This window comes from Haliaeetus albicilla, chromosome W, assembly GCF_947461875.1.
Source record: "Haliaeetus albicilla chromosome W, bHalAlb1.1, whole genome shotgun sequence".
Classification (NCBI taxonomy): Eukaryota; Metazoa; Chordata; class Aves; order Accipitriformes; family Accipitridae; genus Haliaeetus; species Haliaeetus albicilla.
The window spans coordinates 625,494-645,093 of NC_091515.1; the positions used below are offsets into that span (position 1 = coordinate 625,494).

At 44.9% G+C, this 19,600-nt stretch overlaps 1 protein-coding gene across 3 annotated transcripts in view; it reads left to right on the top strand.

The window, feature by feature from the left end:
- The first annotated feature begins 680 nt into the window (after positions 1-680).
- Positions 681-19,600, top strand: part of ATP8B1 (ATPase phospholipid transporting 8B1) — a 44,431-nt gene continuing 25,511 nt past the window's right edge. Inside the window, exons 1-4 of one of the 3 annotated variants that reach the window (XM_069775550.1) lie at positions 683-957; positions 1,871-1,959; positions 3,957-4,093; positions 16,749-16,941. In XM_069775550.1, coding sequence (XP_069631651.1) covers positions 16,761-16,941 — 181 coding nt within the window. In that variant the 5' untranslated portion in view covers positions 683-957; positions 1,871-1,959; positions 3,957-4,093; positions 16,749-16,760. Of the gene's footprint in view, positions 958-1,870; positions 1,960-3,956; positions 4,094-12,938; positions 13,035-16,748; positions 16,942-19,600 lie in introns of those variants that run through there. The other 2 variants (XM_069775551.1, XM_069775549.1) reach the window with 2 other exon arrangements.

The window sequence follows — 19,600 nt, forward strand, 5'->3', positions numbered from 1 at the left end:
GGATGAGGCCTGGGGCTGCGTCCTCGTCCTCCCACAACTGTTCGGCAGCCACCGCTCCCCAACGACCTTCAGGGCGACGTGTCCCAAAACACTGCGCGAGCCAGCCCGCACCACAAGTGCCGCATCGCCCACGAGAAACGCACCGCTGTTGAAGCACTCGCGGCATCTCCCCCGGGTGACGAACAACCACCAGAACCACCGCCGACACCTCGTAACGGCAGCGCGGACGCAGGCAGAACCGCGGGTGGCCTTGCGACAGGTCGTGCCGCGAGACAGGGGAGAGACAAAGTCTCTCTGCCCTGGGGTAATGATTTCTGTTTGCTCTCTATTACCGCTGACAACATTTTTCCCCTCACGATTCGGCTTTCTGCCCTTCAGGCCCGGGAGCCCACCCTGCTCCTTTCCGAGCCCCTGTGTGTGAACCGCGCCCGTTCCCGCCTTCCCCGGACGCCGGAAAGGCGGGGGGGGGCGGAACGAACTCTCCGCAAAGGAGAAGGGGCTTCTGCAGGACCTCGGCCGGGGCAGGACCGCTGCGTGTGCCCCGGGCCTGCTCACGGACCGCCCGGCCCCGCTACCCGCGGACGGCGCACTCCCGCCCCTCACCTGCCGGGGCGGGGGCGGCACCAGCCGTGCTGCGCGGCCGGGCGGGGGCGGCGCCGCCGTGTAACCGGCGCCGCGGCCCCGGGGGCCGGAGGGTCCCGCCACCGCCGCCTACCCCTCTCGTGGGCCGGGGGCGGCGGCGGCCGTGCCGTGGACAGGTATAGGGACAGGGCCGGGGCCGGCGCGGCCCCTCCCCTCCTCCTGCGCGGCGGGGCCGGCCCGGCGAACTGGGGGAACCCGTTTGTCCGGTCTGACGGCGGTTCCCGCGGGGAGGCCGGGCGGGAGCGGGGCCGTCGGAGGCATGAGAGAGCCCTGAGCGAGCGAGAGAGCGAGCGGCGCCGGGACCCGCGCCCACAGGTGCTCCCGGCGGGCGGGCTGGGGCCGCGCCGCTGCCGGGAACCGGGCGCTTCCTCCGCCGGCTGCGCCCGCCGAGGAGCGGCGGCTCCTGCCGGAACGGGGGCGCTTGGGTGCCAGGGGAGCGGGGCCGGTCCCCGGCCGCCCCCGCGGGGCAAGCCCCGGGTATCTCCCGCCGCCGCCGCGCGGGTTTGCGGCCGCGCCGGCAGCGAAGTCCGGCGAGGCTGGGCCGCCGTGCGGGGGAGCGCGGGCGCGGCGGGGCCGGGGGAGCGAAGCCCTGGAGCGGCCGCGCCGGCTGGGGCGCACAGCGGGGCGTCGTCCGGTAGGTACGTAGGCTCCGTCGAGGCAGCGCGGCCGCCCCCGAGAAGCGCTCGGTGGCGGGTCGGGGCCGGGGTCTGGCGGGGCAGAGCTCTGTCACAAACCGCCCCCGCCGCCTCCTCCTCCCGCACCCGTGCCACGGGAGAGGTCAGAGCTGCACCAGGGTGGCCCCGAAACGGTTCTCGGACTGTCACCTCCTTAATCTGGAGCCTGGTGGGGTTTTGTTGGGAGGTTTGGAAGATGAAAGGCCTTCATCTGCTGGCTGCGGCTGAGGGTGTGAAGGCGGCGATGGCTCTGCCTCACGGGGCGGACCCTGAGGGAGCTCGTTTTCCATTGGACTGGGGAGGTCCAGTCGCACAATGAATATTTACACAATTAAATACTCATTTGGAGAGGAGCAGCTTCGTCAGGGGACCGCGAGGGCCCTTCCGCCAGGTGAGGCCTTTGCTCGCGCCCTGCCTGGCCGGCGGGGCCGGTACCGACTGGTCTGCTGTCGTGAGGGGCTCCTCTCACCTTCTCACCCTGAGGGACAGCACGTTTCGGCGGCGTCGATCCAAAAAACCTCTCGGTGATTTGAGTCTCTCGCTTCCACCCAAAGAGATGCACGTCAGTTGATCATCAGCCTGACCCCAGAGCCTCCCCGGTCTGAAACTTTGGTTTAAGGAAAGAACAAGTGTTTGCTGGGAGGTAAGGTACAGGGGAACAAACGCAGCTTAGCTTTCTCCCTGGGCTCTGGCGGATACCGGTGTTTTACTGACTGGCTTTTGTGGCCTTGGGCTAGTTGCTCTGCTTCTGGCTTCAACCCCCCCCCCCCCCTTATATAAATGAGGAAAATAGTTTTCATGGTTGCGCGGTGATTACTCAATAGTGGATGTTTATACAGCCTTTAGAACAGTAATAGGTGTCCATATTAAGGTACTGTCACAATTCTGCAACAGAAAACACTGGAAAGGTTACTTGGGAGGTCGGTCACTCACTTGGGAGATGAAAAGCATTTTTTTGACCCCCCCAAAAAATCAGTATCTTGGTCATGTTTCCTACTGCTTTGTGTCTATAGCTTAAATAGCATCCCTTAAGAGTCTGAATGGAACTGTGTTAAATGGAGCAGCTAATGAAGCGTTTCACCACTGGCTTGAATGTCAGCAGAAACGTTTTGAAACTGAAGAAGGCATACTGTACAGGGCGCTTCTGGCAGTAAATAGTTTCTGGTAATGAGTAACAGTGCGGTGTCTTTTTATCTTGGGGGGGGGGGGGTGTCTGGATGTAAATGGCTGAAGAGTGCCCTGGGCCAGTCAGTGGGACATAGAGCTAACCTGGTCCTTGTACAGTCCCTACCTCTGTAACTGCTGCTAGAGTCCTTGGGCTTAACTTCCTGCATAAGTAAGTGTCTCTACTGGCCCAGATTTGCTCACAATTTTCTGTTTGGTTCTGGTTTTTTATTTGTCTTTCTCTTCAAAGTCTGGTTCAGGTGTCAAGTGGTATTAGGTCATTTTGTGTTTTTCCTTGTCAGCTTCTGCATTGCTGTTACTGACATTCACATTAGAGTGGGGTTGCTTTTGTATCTGTCTCAGACCTGTATTTGCCTCTCTGTTGACTTGTAGGTATCATAAAGATTATTTTCAGTAACTTCTAAACTGTTCTGTTCATTTAATTCTCCCATGTGAGACAGCCTGTGAATGTTCTAGTCCCTTGCTTTGCAGTTTGTGATGGTGAATTCAAAAAGCCACTTGCTCACTTGGAATTAAAACCCTCTATTTAAATCAGCTAGAACTTATTTTCTGTGCTCTTGTTGTGGCTTTTATTTTGATGGCATAGGTAGTCATGTTGGGCCTGAGTGTAACGTGCTACCCGCTTTTAAATATGGGAAGGGGTTTGATTGTTTTTTGTTTTTGTTTTTTAATTATGAGGAGGTTTTTTCTCCCTTGGCTGTTTCCTTTATCTGTTAAATGAGATACTTTGTGTAGATGTAATTGAATGCAGGATATCAGCCAGGAGCTTCTGAAACCTAACCCGGGCTTTGACTGTGACTTACCGTATGGCCTTGGGCAAATCACTTAACCTCTCTGTGTTTCTGTACTTGTCAGGGGTGAAGACCATGATTCTCGTTATATCTGTAGGAGAGTGATGGTGCATGTGCTCTCAACCCTGCTTTGAAGACGCTGTGCTCTGTGACAGAGCACTGCTGCTGCACCACCTTTGCTTTTCGGCAAGCTTACAAAATTATTCTGTAACGTGTAGAGCTGTGTTTAGTGCTGTGTTCTTATATAAATTAGAAATATATTTTTAATTTGATAGTAGAGACAGACAATTTCAGCATGTTCCTGGATGCTTTTGTTTGCAAAATGGTGTACAGTTATGCACAGGGAGATGTAAAACAAAAGCAACATCTAAAGGAAAAAACAAGGAGCGGGGGGAAGAATAAGCAGTGTAGAGAAAACAGGAAACAAATCAAGGAAAGAACCGGGTCATTTGCCAAAGTGACTTTCTGCTTGAGAGGAGGAAGAGGAGGTAGCATGAAAGGATTTGGAGAACTAAACAGAAATCTCTTTTTGTTAAGAAAGTTTTGCAAGACAAGTTAATTTCACTGTTTGCCTAAAAGAAATATTCTTTTGCTATTGCATGCACATAGTCTCACGAGGTGGAAGGCAGCCAAGAAACCATTTTCTAACATTGTTTCGTTACAGATGGAGCCTAATTTCAAGTCCAAAACAGGGGATTTTTCCTGAGCAGCCGGTGGTCTCTGTGTGCTGACGGTACGAGCGTTTCAAGCTACGTCTGTAATGCAGTCTCTTGGTTCAGTCACAAACTGTGTTGGATAAAGGTCAGTTTAGTGTCAGTTTTAGATGCTGAGAGAAAAAGTGTATTGCTGTGTAATCTCCAACCTTGTTAGCAGGAAGTAACCTTTATTTTTTACAGTTTAAAATACCTGCTGGTTTTGATGGGGGAGGGTAATATCTAGGAAAATAACTCTGAAGTTCCAAAAATTTTCCACACCAAACAATGCAGTTTGTGTGCACAAAAATAATTATTTTTTCCTTTATTAAAACAAAGATATGCTGTTTTATATCATGAACCTTGAGAGGCAACGTAATGATCTCTCTAAAAGGCAGGTTGAAACCCCTTCAGAGTACACTCGAACCTACAGCTTGAACAAAGGTTACCAACTTTATTATCTTCTGCAAAGATAACTTGTCTTGACTTGGACTTTAAATGATGGAAAGTCTGCATATCTGTTAATGAGAAATCCTAGTGCAGACAATGGGTAAAATTATTATTTTGTTTCTGCAAGTGGCCCATGTTCAACCACCCTTGCTTAGCCTCAGGCAACTTGGACTGTAGGCTATGGGTCTCTCTTTGCTGTTACTATTTTCTGTTAAATTGTTGGTGACTAGTTAATCTCTTCCTTGTGTAGAGTCCTGTTGGCTCATAGTGATCAGTTCACTTATATTGTAATGTCCTTCATATTCATTTTCATACATAGCAATCTTAACATTTTAATAGGTAGCTATATTGGTGAGTACACAATGGCCACTAGTTTAATTCTAGTGCTTCCTCTATGAGGAAGGTGTGTTGTTTTGGTTTTTAAATGAGGTGCTTTTCTCCAGTTGATGTGATCATGCAGAACTGAGATGGGAAGCATTAGGAGTGAAGGCATTTGGGAAGCATTAGGAGTGAAGGTATTTGGAAGCTGGTGTCCCCCATGTTTTCATTTTTTTCTGCTGATACTGTGCTTTTTCTTTTTCTCCCCTCCCCCCCCCCCCCCCCCCAAGATTGGTTTTGGACATCCGTCAACAGTACAAAACTGTACTCCTCTTTCTGGTCACCCCTCTCCAGAGGGTTTTAGGGTTTTGGTATCTCGGCTTGTTTGGGTCTTCAGTATGTTCATTGGAGAAACTGTCACTTGCCTTCAAGTTTGGAAAGAATAGCTCTTGGAGAAAGTAAAATTTCACAGAGCTTGGTGGACCAAAGTGTTAACAATTTTACACTGGTGTTTACCTCTTGATGGTGCAGGTAATTAGGGTCATTATGGCATCCAAGGAGGGACTGGAGTTGATTCCTTGAAAAGAAAGATCTGTGGATATTACAAGGTTGGCTGTGTATGATGCCAATAAAAAAATCTCTTTGAGCTGGAAGTAGTCCCGTTTGGTAAGTCCTTGATCCTTGCAGTTGAAAAGCTATAGCTGAAACACCTTTTTGGAAACACCTTTTCTAATGAGTGGTTGCCCTCGGTACATTATATGAAGCTGGGTGTGCGTGTTTCCTATTGCAGTACAAACTGAAAGAGACGCCATAGCTGTCTCCCAGTACTGTGCTAAGGCATTTCTTCGTGGCAGAATAGCCTCGTTCTAGTACCCATGTTTTGCCAAAGCAGTTTGTTTATATAGTGGGAAATAACAGTGGAGGTTTGCTTATGTCTTTGTTTCTCCAGCATCCTTAATCTGTACAATTGTGGCACTTCTTTTTGCCCGCTTCAAACATGGGTAAGTTGATAAACATAAAGTTTTGAGTGAGTCACTGTGGGCTTATGGTGCCTTAGCATGTATCTGCTAACATGCAACTCTCCATCAGTAGTCTGCATTGTGGTATTCCCACATTTTTATCCTGGCACTAAAATTTCAAAATTGGTGGTAAGGGGTGATAAGGAGAAATCATTTATTCACTATAATTTAACCATCTTCAGGTCATCTTCCTCTGGTGGATATTAATGCTGATGTTATTGCTTATTCTCTGGTAGTGTACAGATTGTGTAAGATGCGTTATTTCTAATCAATAGATACAACAAGATGTTAACTTTATGACGCTAATGCTTGTGGAAAGTGAAATGAACCTCTGCTATTCAGACTAAATTCTAAGTAACCTCTGCACAATTTGTGGTCACAAATTGCTTGAGGTGACCTTTTTTATAAATGTTTTCTGCGAGATGAGGTACTATTGTGAATCAAAATATATATACTTCATATTTAAAAATTGTGTGTGTGTATTTATATGTGCATATGTGTATAAACTTGGGGCTGGGTGAACGACAGCAATAGATGCTGTCTACAGCCAAGACAACAATACAACCAAGCTGACTCACGTGAGACCTGTTGCTTACAAAACAGGTTCCCCAAGGATTTGTCATGTTGCAGTAATAGCCTGAGTCTCCAAAAGCGCTGTTTGAATCTTGTAGTTCTGTTGTGTGGTCAAGATCTCGGACTCATCAGGTATGACGTGTGTTCTGGTGTCCTGGGATTCGTAGGTGCACTACTTCACCGTGAGCATTTTATCTGTAGCCATATTTTAATCGCTTGAATTTTAACCTTTTTTTGGTGGGAATTCTGAGTCACCTCATGTTAGGCATGTGTTGGCAGTTTCAAGGTGCGAACTTTCTCCAAGGTCACAGTGCAATGAAGAACGTGTGTAGGGTTAGGAGTTTGCTTCTCATACTATCTCAGTTTTGATTAGCTTATGCTCTCAAGTGTGGTTTGAGATACTTATTTTAGAAGAGCATGCCTGACCCAGAATGTTGTTACTGTACATGGAATAGTTGAGCTGTGGGAGCTCTGACAGACGAGCAAACCTCTGCTTATTTCCTCAGCTCTGATGTATTTCCACTGGAGCGATTTGTCTGTAAGCTGACCATTTGCAATGTGTGCTATAAGTGTTCAGCAGTTCTGTTTTCCTGAAGCAACACTGGGAACTGGGGTGTGCCTCTACATCAGCTGCCAGGAACCTAATTGTCTGCAATGTCTGGGCAGAGTCTGCCTGTCAGTTGTACCAAGCACCAAGCCATGCCATTTCTGATAGTCATTGGGAGCACTTAGGATGATACTAAAGGGCACACATGGCATATGATATGTTCTGAATTCCAAGCTATGTTTTTTTGCCTAATGCAAAGTGTACTTGGTTGGCCTAGAGGAGTTGAGGCTTCAGCTTTGGGATTCAGTTTGCCCCACTTCTAATGTACTATGTTGACGGTACTTGATGGAGACTGCCCAGATGAGCAAGAGCAAGCCTCCAGTTACAGGTAACTTAAAATAGGTATCTAAACTCTTGTGGTTGCCTTTCTCTGAGGCATTTCAAGAGCTGGACTTTACCACAGTCATGGCATACTGTAAGGATGCATACAAAAGTCAGTGTGTTTCAGAAAAAATGACTGACAGAAATCGTTCCCCTTGAAGATGTAGTTTTGGGTGTGTTCAATTATTTTAAAGTAGTCATTCAATGAAGTAAATATAACTGTTATGTATGAAGTAGCTGTATAAATTGATGACCTTAAAGCATGTAATTTGCATGGCAATCTAATCGAAGCTCAGTAGTGTTTGGAACAAAGGTTATTTCCTTGGCCTGTTTGTGCTGATTCATGCTATTTTGAGTAACTACTTCATTTTTCTTAAAACATCATAAAGATTAGCTAGAAGGTTTGAGTTGTTTAGAAGATACCTCTGTCCGCCTGTCCAAGCACTTGTTACCAGTAAAATTTCATACCTGTTTTGAGTAATATGTGATCTGTGTCTTATACTTTGGAAGCAAACCTAGTTTTATTATTTGCCCATTCCCTTGTAGGAGCTCTTGTTACAGGTAGATTAGTTGATTAATACATTTTTAATGAAGGACGATACTCTATTAAAGCATTTGGCTGGGATCACTGAAGTGAGAATAGAAATGCAATATCCTGCCATCAAAGGACTTCAGTTCTGACTGCTGCTTTGTGAGGATTAAATAGCGAGCAAGAACTGTAGAAGCATTAACTGAACCCATGTTACCAATTTGATGATTATCAGGCTGGGAGATGGACTGCCATGCAGCGTCCCAAGGTAATAGTTCTTTTGGAGATGCTGTAATGCTCACCTACAGCTATTATGTCATTTGTTGTTTATACCAGCTGGTGGAAAATTAGGTGGCAACTGTAGGAATTTAACCTTACACATAAAACAAATGGTATTTTGTATTCTCCCTGATATTACAGATCCCTCCGAGAATTTGTGTGGTGAGAAGCTGGGCTCCTGGTGTGGTTTACTATGCCTTCCTCTGTCTTTCATGGTATAAAAACATCTTGCGTTTAAGCAACTGTATTGGATGTATTAATCTTATGCCCTAAAAATAGCAATAGCTAATAATAGCCATGTCAATTGCTGCCACCAGCTGAAAAAAAAATCTTTCCATGTTGACTGGATGAACCATCCATATGCTTTGAATTGTGCTGCTCAATGCCTCTGTTTTAAGCCAATTTTTTTCCGTTTGAAGCCCACTGCAGTCTTTTTAGATCAAGAATGCTAGTGCTAAGACAAAAAGCATGCACCTCTGGATACTTCCTGCTTTGCTGTGTAAAGCAGAGCCTCTTTTTTCTGAAGGACTCTGTTCCTCCAAGTTCTGCTGAATTTGCTGGTTTTGCTGGTAGTGTGAAGAGGTAGGGATTACCCTAGTCATGTCTCGGTGTGCCCTACCTAGCTGTTTCAGAGCTCAGTTTCAGTTTCTTACAGTCAGGTTTACAAAATGGTCATCTGGATTAAATACTTTGCTTTATATCTGCATTGTCAGAAAGGATGGATAATTGATCCTTAGGAAGTGGTTGTTTTGTTTTGCTCGCCCAGGACTTGATATTGATGACCAGGTTATTTTAAAAGAAACAAAACTGCAACCTTGCCGAAGAGTAGCTTGTGAGCTGTCTTTTCAATTACAAACTTAAGTTCTCAGACATTGTTAGAGCTGTTCTTTAAACGTGTGCCCATGGATGAAAAATCGTTCTTAAACCTATCGGTGTATAAGCTGGGGTATAGACTTGAGTCTCTTAAATACAGGTGTCTGCTTTGATAGAGCCATCAAAGTACTCTGTGGGCTCTGATTTCTTTTTTGGTTGTTTGGATTGCAGTCCTGCAAATGTCTGTTCAGTTGCTCTATTTACCTAACAGGCTGTCTTGGTTTCATGCTCCCTTTTTAGCTTAAAATCTCAGTTACTGGCAAGATGAGCGATGTGTTACAGCTGAAGATGACAGAATAATAACTTCTGTCTCTTGGGGAAAAATGTAACTGGACTAATCGTGCATCTGCTAGAAAGTCCTTGGGGGGGAAAACCCCTACCCCAGAGATTAATGTTAGGTGTAGTATTCTAGCTGCAGTTTTGGAAGTGCATATTCAGTCCTCCTGTGAGTAGGTTGTGTTTTTCAATGTTTCTTTCTCCAGTAACACATAGTGAAGAAATAAATCTAGTAAGTATAGGAAAGTTTTTAAAAACATGCAAGTTGGTGAACATGGAAATTGTACCTGGGTGGAGAAATTTCAAATTTTTTTTTTTTTTTTTTTTTTTTACTGTTACTCTATTGCAGCACTATTTCTGCTGACAAGCAAAACAAGTATCATTTGACTAGTTCATTGTTGGAGCTCCAAGTAGAGTACTGGCTTTAAAACGTTTGATGGAGTTTCCCAAGTGAGATTGAAATATGTTCTCATTTTATTGAACAGGACATTGGTGTTACCGTGTTTTATAACTGTGGTTTTGCTGTTTATTGGAGAAGACTTATTTCCCTATTGGTTTGGCAAAATGCGTTTCCTTGTTTCACAACAATATGAAGCCTGACAGCTTTATATTTGGATTACGTTGTTAAGGGCTCAGCAGATGATCACGATTCAATAAATACCGAGTTGGTGCAGCTATGGAAGTTTCAGTATTTGCCTTCTGCCTGCCAAGGCAGTGATTAGTCAGCTGCTGTTTAGATTTCCTCTTGGGATCCTCTTGACAAATGCCCAGGAAATACTTTGTTCAGGGGCATACTGAGGCAGGAAGCTTGTTCACATTTACCTGTTTTTTGCTTTGGTTTGGTTTGGGTTTTTTGTTTGTTTGGGTTTTTTAATATGTAGTGAAGGCTTGGGTTTGGTTTGGTTTTTTGTTTGTTTGGGTTTTTTAATATGTAGTGAAGGCTCTTGTAATCTTTCTAGAGTCAAGATATATGGGACAAAACTGAAATATCTGAGGCTTTTAATTTATTTACTTTTTTTAATACATAGTTAAATATCAGTGAAACATCTTGATGTAGCTTTTTTGTCCTATTTTAATTCCAGAGACCTGAAGTAGTTCAGAAAGGTCTCTCTGAGCTTGCTTTTTGTACTATTTGAGTTTGTTTTATGATTCTTGCTTAAAATATTGATGATGTCATGTTCTAAACCAACAGTCTGTGGCAAGGTTTGGGAAATTGTTGTACTAGGCACTGCATGAATGTGTGAGACTGTTGCGCAGAGCAACATGCTATGGAGACCATGGCAGTCTGTAGGCTGTACACAGGTTGTGAAGGGACCGATGACTGACAGGTATGTAATTGTTAGGCTTGTTCTGCTTCACATCGTAGGTTGTTATATCCACAATAAATAAAAATAACAAATTTAGTAGCATTTTAATTCTTTTACTATACATATGCCTTGTTCTAGATGGATCTGTAACTTTGTTTTAGGGCCACTTTAAGTGACTATCTGATTTGCGGCATTAAAGTTATGTTCTCTGTGACCCCAAGTTCTTGCAACAGTGTCATATGCAGTGACTTTCCAGAGGAGAATTTAGAATAAGATTTTTGTTGTTGTTGTCATTTACTGCCTTCAATAAATGCAGTAAATGTGGGGGTTTTGTTAGGTGTTGTGTTTTTTTTTTTTTTTTTTTTTTACAAGGTTTCTGTTATTCCCAGTTAGCTGGTACTTGCCACGAGGCATGAGCAGACACAAAACCTGAGTGACCAAAGCACTGTGGAATTTGCACCTGAGTTTTCTGCCCTTTTAGTAAATAAAGTCAGGCAGGTATAATTAAACTTGTGTTTAATACTATTTTCCTCTCCTTTACCTCCCCATACATCGACGCTGCTGTTGGATCAGCTTAATTTTCTAAGGTAAGGAGACTGTTAGCCTGGTTTATGCCTGCTATGCCAGAACTGGGAGCTGACAATTGCTTCCCACCGGCCCGGGGAAGTATGGCCACCCCAGTCAGTGCCTGCCTGGGCTCAGAGCTGATCCCAGCCTTGCCGAGGAAGACGGTCTTTGTTGCTGCACTGGCCATCTCACTGCAAGCAAGGTTAAAGCAGCTGCAGTTCAAGTTGTTGGTGCTCTGCATGCCTGCTCTCTAGAGGCTGGCTGATACTGAAGGATGGTTGCAGAGTTAGTGGCTACTGAGCTGCTGGGGAAACCTCTTGATTTCTTCTAATGCTTTCTATAGACTGAAGTTTTGTTTAGTGTAAGGGTTTCTGCTTTTGTGACTTATCTGCAATGGAGTGAAAGCCCCTGTCTGTCTTCAAGTCAGGAACTGGAAAATTAGGACCATACAACCAAGAACCAATTTTAAGTGTTGAGTATTTTATCAAGCAGCATGTAACAACTGTGTTGTTCCATCTCAGGCCCTCCAAGAACTGTTTCCATAGACACCAAAAGCTCTCTTTGTAAGTTTTGGCAGCATTAGAAGTTAATTCAGAATTTAGGAGAGGTACTTGTGTGTAGTGCTTCTGGTGGGATGGAGTTTGCTGCCCTTGAAAATTGCATAGCTCAATCCCCGGGGAAGCAGGATCCTTTGGGGCTTAAATGTATAGCTTGCATTACATGTAGTCAAGTAGATCTCATTTTATGAAAGACTCATCCTGTCTCTGAGAGGAACTGTGCAGCTTTTCTTGTGTTGGAATTTTATTTTGCTAATTATATTTCTTTCCCACTGCATATGTTCAAACATTACTAATTATTGGTTGAATCTAAGCTTGATGTGAAAGATGACGCCTTCAGAGAAATTCCTAAAGCCTATTTATTTGTAGCTTTTTTTATTAGTCCATTCAATGCAAGATCTGTAAAAGCAGTGTTCATTTATACTTATATTATTGTGAAATGGGAAAAGCAGGTGGGATCTTGCTTGAAACCTTTTTACCCCCAGCTCCAGCAAACCAAATCCTTTTTTTGCCTTACTTGAAAGACCGTTTTGTAAGTGATGGTTATTTCAGCTCAAGTCTGAACGTAAGGAGTGCACACAAACGTAAGAAATTGTCTGTCTGTCTTCTGAGAGTAGAGCCTTTTAGGAATGGACCCTTGCTTCTATATTATTTCAACATTGTTTATAGTTTGTTTCTCCTGCATGGTATAAGCCTTTCTAGTTTTTTTTTTTTTTTTTTGATTGTGGTGCCTTTTTTCTCCTCAGAATATTGACTGCTGCAAAAATCAGTAGCGGCCATCTCTCTTCCTGCCTTGTTTAATTCACCTTTGGTTTCCATTGTGTCCATCCCGCATCCAGGTGCCGGTAGATGTGTGCTCTCCTCTCTTTCTGTCCCCTCCTGGCTCAGTATTAGTTGGCATCTCTGCTGCTCTGTGCTGTCGGTTCCTCTTGTCTCATCTCCTCTTTCACCTCGTGATCGCTCTCCACCTTCCTCTGAACTTCTGACATCGCTTTGATGTCCCATCTAGCCCTTTTCATGCAGTCTAGGTGTCAAGAAACTTAACTCTAAACCAGTTTGTCACCCTGTCACTGGAAGACTCCTTCACCCTCGGCCCCACAACACCTCTCTGCTCTCTTCCCACTGCGGGTGCCTTGCTGCAGTCTCCTAGCCAGCCCCGGGCTCCTCTGCTGCCACACGCTCACCGACAGCCCTGCCTGTGCTCCCCGTCCGGCAGACTGCCGACCCCTCGGCTGCTCTTGATCCCTGAGGTCAGGGTACGTACCGAGCAGGCAGGCAGCGATGCTTCCCAGGAGACTCTGCTGGCCGCCGGGGATGTTAGCAGTGAGGTCTTTGGGCACAGAGACGGTGCCCTCTGCACTTCGTGGTATCAGGGTTAGTAAATGCTGCCTGAAATCACTGACGTGTGTGTGATTTTGTTGCCTTCTGCAGAGATGATAATGGCACTGCCTGCAGCACAGAGCAGCTCAGCGGACAGAGTTGTGCTGCCTGCAAGGTAACAGTTAATGAGATCTCCTCTGTTAGTGGCGTTTTCCAGCTGACAGTTTTGCTCTTTGGGGAGGTGAAGTGAATACAATTAATTTGAACTTGCCCCCAACAAACCATTGCACTGGCATTCCCAGCTAGCATCATAGGCTGCTTCTGTTTGTATTTTAGGTATTTCCGTTTAGCTATGCATCTATAATAGAAAACAAATGCAGTGGTTTTTTGACATCTCATCTAACCCTTTGCATGATTAATCAGCTCATTAATCAGTTCATGAGTAAAGTTTAATAGACTAAAGGCTGAATCTCTGTTTGCTGGGGTATGAGCTTGTTTTGTTTGTCTTGGAGTGAGAGCAATTCAAAGACCTGGTGGTAATTTTTGTTTTAAGGATCTTCAGCTCTTCCCCTCCAGCAGTCCCCATGTGAGGTATCAGCAGGGCAGAATCCTTGACTATTGCAGGCTTCTTGCAGTCATGTATATTTTATATATATTTCAAAGAGGCATTGAGCATTACGTCCTGCTCTAAAAGGACTTTGTCTAACACTCAAACAATTTGGGATTGGAAACATAAGGAATATTTTTTCTGCCTGAGCAAACATTCAGTGCAAAGAAAATCCAAGCGTCTGTAAACCCCAAAGTAGATGTGCGGGTGAAGAGTCTGACCCAGGCTTGCTTGCAAAGCAAAAGCTTTGATGGCTAAGGGCAGGATTGTCCATATCCCTCTTCAGATAGAAAAAAAAAAAAAATTGGAAAAAATCAGTGTTGTTTGGCTGTAAATATTGCTTGGCAAGTCAGAGTTTGTAGGATTGTTAAGAGGCAAGACTAATACCCAATTCAGCAGTGTCTTCCTTGGCTGGGAATGAAATCTCAGTGTAACCTGGGGGTCTCTGAGCCCTCACATGGTTCAGGCAACTGCCTGCCTGCAGCTGCCACAGCATGTCTGCACTGCACCAGCTGCTTATTGACCAGCGCGCACGAGAAACTGTGTGGATTGCATCACAGACCGGTTCATGTAATGATGTCTGTGCAAGTTGTCCTGGCCCTATGTATTAAGTTGTTAATGAATAGGTTGCTCTGGAGAGAAATTTTTGGTTCAGGTTTCTGGTTAATAGTTTTATTCCTTTCTGTATCTGGTGAAATAGAGATTTTATGGGGATGGGGTTGTAGGTGAGGAAGAACAAAAGGGGTAAAAAGATGAGAAATAAACCAAAATATCACAATGAGGTATTCAGGTGCCTGAGTTTGAGCTTGAACCTCCTGCATCTTGAGGTGAATTCCCTAACTCGAAGGCTATTCAGGGAAACAAATGATCTTTTCACAAAAGTTTCAGGTTCCACAACAGTGTTAGTGACTGCTGTCATACTCCTGGCTAATAGCGTCAGTGAGCAGTCTCTAACATCTTGAGTGGGTCTTGGGAGAAGTTGTATTAATTCATATTAAATCAAACTGTCCGTTCATATAATACTGTTGGGTTTGGTTCATTTTGTAAACTGGCAGTCTCGAAACATTAGCCTGTATGCTGGGCGAGCGCCGCAGTGCTACGGCTCATGAGTGTTGCATGCTTTGGGCTCCCAGCCAACAGTCGTGTCATTTGAGTAGCATATTAAGTGCTCATGTAATATTTATATCTCTCTTATAAGAGATATTAAGGAGGGGAGACAATTCAGCTTTGCAAAAATAGAAACTAAGGTGGATGTTGATAGGGTTTGGTGTCAGCCCCAATGATTGCTGGTTTTGTTAGCAGCAGCATACGGGGTATAGGGTGGCACTGGCCTTCCTTCACAACACCAGGCTCTCTTTGCAGGATCGGTCAACAGACAGGTACTTGGTAGCTAGCTGCTGTGCACGTTATTTTGCTTGGCTTCAGCGATCCTTTAACTTGGTTTTATTTTGAAGTTGCCAGGGAGCAGCAAGAGCAGGGCTGCTCTCCATGGGAAAGCAAGCGGACAGGGGTCCCAGCGCTCACAAGGCAAGCAGGACAGACCCTGAGATGGTGGCCAGGTCCAACCAGAGTCCAGGCCATGAGGCAATGCCACAGTGATGAGGCAGGTCCAAGGTCAAGCCAGGAAGTTGATGCCTAGTTCAGGGTTAGTATCAGGCCCAGTGATGGCCTGAGAGGTCCGCAGTGTCGAGGCAGAGCTGAAGGGGGCATGGACATGGCCACAGCTCAGCTGGAGACCAGCCCTTCTCCCATGCAGCTCAGACAGGTTCTATGGGCTGAGCCAAAATGTGGCTCCTGGTCCCATGGGTGGGGGGGGGGCTGGGGCAAGGCTGGTCAGGGTCAGAGAGGCTTATTGGTGCCCTTGGGGCCCTGGCAGAAATAGTGAGGTGATGGAGCCCCCTCCCCTCCTCACGGTTTTTAGTTTTCTTAACAGTTGTTGTGGTGCCTAGCACAGACAGGACAGAACCTGTTTGGAAGCGTTGGTCTGCAGAAACAAGTGCAATTTAAGCTTCAGCACAACAAATTTGGGTATTGCATGGTTAGAAATGAACAGGATGCACCCATCAGAATGGTCTGAACCCTTGCACCAGATCAGTTATTAAAATGCCAGGACACTCAGCAAGGCAACTAACTGGTCAAATGTAGATGAAGACCACCTAGCAATCACGTAGGTAGTTATTTGTAGGTGTTGGTTGGAGGGGAGTTACCCATGAGTAGATGCTTTCTGGATTTTGTTTACAAACAGTTAATCCAATGCTGTCTCTTGCAGCAGATAGGGTAAGCTGTAGAAACTGTCTCAGTGATGCAAAAATGCTGGAGGAGGCTGAAATCCCCTATTGCGTGTTTTGCTCCTGTCTGAGATCACAGCCAACTGCAGCAGCCCAAGTCACAACAACGTTGGGATTTTTTCAAGAGCTGTAATTTAAATAAACTTTCTGGAAAGTGGAGATCCCAATTTGGGAGATAATGTGCTAGCGCTCGAGGGTTAGGGAGCACGTGTGCTTTCTGAAAAGCTTCTGACAGAGGTACGCACACACATATCACAGCTTCAACTGACTAGTCTTGTGTGTTGAACTACAAATTAGTTATAAACTTCCTCAGGTATTTGAACACCAAGATGTGGGATCTTGCAATGAGAAATGCTGATGTTCAGCCTGTGGGGAGAGGAAGCGAGGACTGGTTTGAGTGAGACTGGGCAGACTGGGATGGAGGAACAGTTGCGTGACCCAAACCCTCAGTGGCACGACTCGTGCTGACCCAGCACGTGGTGCCTGGCCCCACCGTGGCCAAGTGGGGCTCTGGCTCCTGTGGCTCCACAGGGGATGATGTAATGGCTGCTGGGAGTCAGGTGTTTGTGGGCTCCCTAATTCCTGTGTCCCACTCAAGGTGTACTGCGTCATGAGCGCAGGGCGTTCCTTAGACTGTTGTGTGAGCATGTGTAATTACATATAGCAGAATGGTAATGAAGGACTTGCTGTGAAAATAACTGCCTCATAACTTTGGTCTGTGCTTGAAAACCAAGCCTATGCTTTATGCTGTTCCAGGGAAACTGGTTTCAAACGTTTTTGGTGACCAGCATCAACAGAGTAAAATTACAGAGACATGGTTTCCAGCACTCGCTATGTTAACTCCTTTCCCCAACTTTTATAAAATGCTTGCAGGGCGCTAGCAGCATGATCTCAGAAAGGGATTCAGAGACCACCTTCGATGAGGATTCCCAGCCTAATGATGAGGTGATGCCATATAGTGACGATGAAACGGAGGATGAGTTGGACAGTCGGCAACCTGCAGTCGAACCAGGACAAAACCAAATCAACAGAGATGCTGAGGAGAGCCAAGAACCATTGAAAAAAGGTAATATTATGACAGAAACTTGATTGTGTAGCAAATGATCCTGAATACAGAGGCTGAGCTATGTACGGATCAATTTGATTTTTGTGCATATTCATTAGGTAGGTTTGGAATGGTGTATCTGAATCTGTGGAGGAGTAATTGATGGCAATTCAGTTTAACGAATCTCAGAGTGAAAATCAGCTTCATTTCAATCTGCAGCCAGAGTTCTGTGCCACTGCTTCTTGCATAAAGCTAATGATCTGCACGGTGACCTTGTCTTAATTAAGGCAGGCCCTAGATGTACATAGCCTGTGGTCTGAGAACTGCTCGAACAGAACTTCAGATATGTGTCTTCCCCATCATTTGGAAACTTGAGCCAACATAAACCAATTTGCTGTGTTTAGTCAGTTGGTTTGCATGTATTTCTGCTTTCTAAGTCTTGTGCAGATGAAATTTCAGCTTCAATGCTAATTTTGTAGCCTCATGATCTTCTTTGCAGTAGTTTCAGAATCACAGAAAGGTATGGTGAGTAGGAGTTCAACAAAACCCATCAAGTGCAGTCTGTGTGCTGCTACCAGCATAGGAGCATAAATGGAAGGAGCCTCTCTGGCATGTTTTAGACATACCTGTTCTTAACCTCTGTCCAAGGGAAGTGTGTAACTCCCCTAAGTGCCTTTTTTTTTTTTTTCCCAGTGTTGCAATGTAGGTACTTTTTATTTAACCACTGCCTGTTTAATATATATATAGATTTCTTCCTGTTTGTGTGGCAATAGGGAACAGTTGATCAACTCTCGTTTTATAACCACCTATTACATGTTTAGGTTTGGGGTTTTTTTTATGACGACTGAGGTAACACAGTCTATAGAATAAACAGTTTTCTTACCCTCTCATCATCCTTCATATTTTCTTGAGTTCTTATCATGACTGTTGCTCTCTCCCCAGATCCCCCCGTCTTACTTTATCCAGATACTTTATTTCATAGACACAATACACCAGCAACCACAAGTTTGCTTTGTGGCCTAGTATGAGCACAAGAAAAAGAAAAAAAAAAAAAGAGAAACAAAACTAAAACAGGACCTCCTACACCTTCAATTTCTTTTCTCAAGTGTACTATGCCTTTTCCTTTATCCTGGTGAACTGGACAGAATCTGAAAGCAGGGAGATGAGTTTTGATTCTGCCCTCCAAGGGGCTCATAGCACCCGCTAGTTCAGTGTAACCACAAGTCTCTGCTGTCTATACGGTTAATGTTACCCAAATTATTATCCAAAATATGGACTAGAGCTATGGATATGGCAGAGTTCCTTTGAACTATGAGCTAGGGCAAAAGCTTTAAGGAGGTAAGAGATGTTACCATGCAGGCTTGGTAGGCCAGTACTCTAATCATACAGCTTCTAAGCAGTTGACAAGTTTTTGTCAGATTTTTATTTTTTCATCCTCTTTAGATCCTTTGGGTTTTGTTTGTTTAAATCATCTTTGTGTACATTTTCTGGTTAATAGATAATTTTCTGGCATAAGTTGCAGAATTTGTAGAATCTGCTGACTGGTTCAGTAGCTAATTATATTCAAATAGTGCTACAAAAACATCATCCTTTTTGCTGCTTATTTTTTTTCCCCTCAACAAGACGGTTTTCCTGTTATGTTCCTTTAACGGTGATAAACTACTGGTGCAGCTTCCCAAATATTAGGTACTGCTATCACTTCTAAGCAGTTTAAAGTAATTTCAGGGAGCTTCCTTCCTGCAGGTTTTATTTAAGACCTAATTTGCCACTCTTCCATCTGGGCTGCTGAGGTTTTATCAGCACTGCAATGTTTCTGTGAATGTGGTGAAGAAATGTTCTTGTAGACATGGTTACAATTTGCTTCAGTCCTGTCATTAATAACTTTCTCAATTCATGCACTTCAGTAATGCTTATCTTCTTTTAAACCAAAACCTGATCCTCCAGTAATTTTTTTTTTTGGTAAATTTTATGTAAGGCATTTAAGACTCTGTGACTCCCAGCACTTCTGTGTAAGCCCTGACCAGGATGCACAGTGTATCTTCACCATCTGGTGTATGTTTTCATTTATGCAATCTTAAATACAAGTGCTACAGCAAGATAAATATTTCTCTACTATCTTCTCAGCCTGCAACCGATCTTTCAGAAAAGAAAGTTGTATAGTCGCAGATCCTGGGTACATCAAACGAGACCTTGCTTTCTGTGTTGGATGGGGGGGGGGGGCGCGGGGAAGGCTTTGTGTCTGGATTTGCAATTTTAAGTTTGAGTCAGCCTTATCAGACCTGACTACCTTACAGCGGTCCTTACAGCAGCCCAGGAGTGCCTTCACACGTGCTTCCCTGCAGGTCCCTGGCAGTGGGTGCCAGTCCCCATCCCACACCTCTGCCTCCGGGAGTTTCACCCCATCCATGCTCTCCAGTGCTGGATGGGCTTAGGTCACGAGAATCCCATGAAACCAAAAAGAACACCCATTAAGAACAATTACTGTGGGTTGGAGAAAAGGGGGAGACATTTGGCTGATGAGTCAGGAAAGCTGAATTTCAAAATACTGTCTGCCTCATCCTTCCCAGGCAGGCAAAGTTCTCCTGTGAGTCAGCTCAAAAACTTGCTGAATGAGTTCAGTGGGGAGTTTCTTTGATGTGGGCAGGGCCTGAATTTGTGGGTGTGGGTAGCAGGATTAATA